General features: G+C 41.0%; 1 protein-coding gene across 1 annotated transcript in view; it reads right to left on the minus strand.

Moving 5' to 3' along the window:
- Positions 1 to 221: 221 nt before the first annotated feature.
- Positions 222 to 481, minus strand: part of LOC108523533 (centromere protein I-like) — a 27,226-nt gene continuing 26,966 nt past the window's right edge. The window contains exon 5 of the mRNA XM_017864179.1: positions 222 to 238. Within this exon, the coding sequence (XP_017719668.1) occupies positions 222 to 238 (17 nt within the window). The remainder of the gene's footprint in view (positions 239 to 481) is intronic.

Consider the following 481-nt stretch of genomic DNA (forward strand, 5'->3'; position numbering starts at 1 on the left):
TATCTTCAGAGAACTAAGAAAAAATAATTGTACCCATGGAACTAAAACAGAAGGCTATAAAAAAATAATCATTGAACTGCACTAAGAGGAGACCTCACATTGGAGAAGCACAAATGTGTTCTGTGTTTGTGTCTTTCATTCAATAAATGCCTATAGGTAGGCCATGAAGGCTCCAGTTAGGCATGGCCACTATTACTTCCTATTGTTTCATATCCAAAGCTTCACAGACTTCTGTTACCTGGCAGGTAAAATGGAAATAACAATGCAAGAGAGCTGTAAGGACTAGAGCTAACAATCAGAGAATACACTGAAGTTTAAGCATCCAGAAGATAATGTCTTAAAATGCTTTCCTAGGCCAGACTCAGTGGCTCACACCTGTAATCCCAGCACTTTGGGAGGCCAAGGCAGGTGAATCACCTGAGATCAGGAGTTTGAGACCAGCCTGGCCAACATGATGAGACCACCGTCTCTACTAAAAATA

This window comes from Rhinopithecus bieti, unplaced genomic scaffold (genome assembly GCF_001698545.2).
Source record: "Rhinopithecus bieti isolate Rb0 unplaced genomic scaffold, ASM169854v2 scaffold_76236, whole genome shotgun sequence".
Classification (NCBI taxonomy): Eukaryota; Metazoa; Chordata; class Mammalia; order Primates; family Cercopithecidae; genus Rhinopithecus; species Rhinopithecus bieti.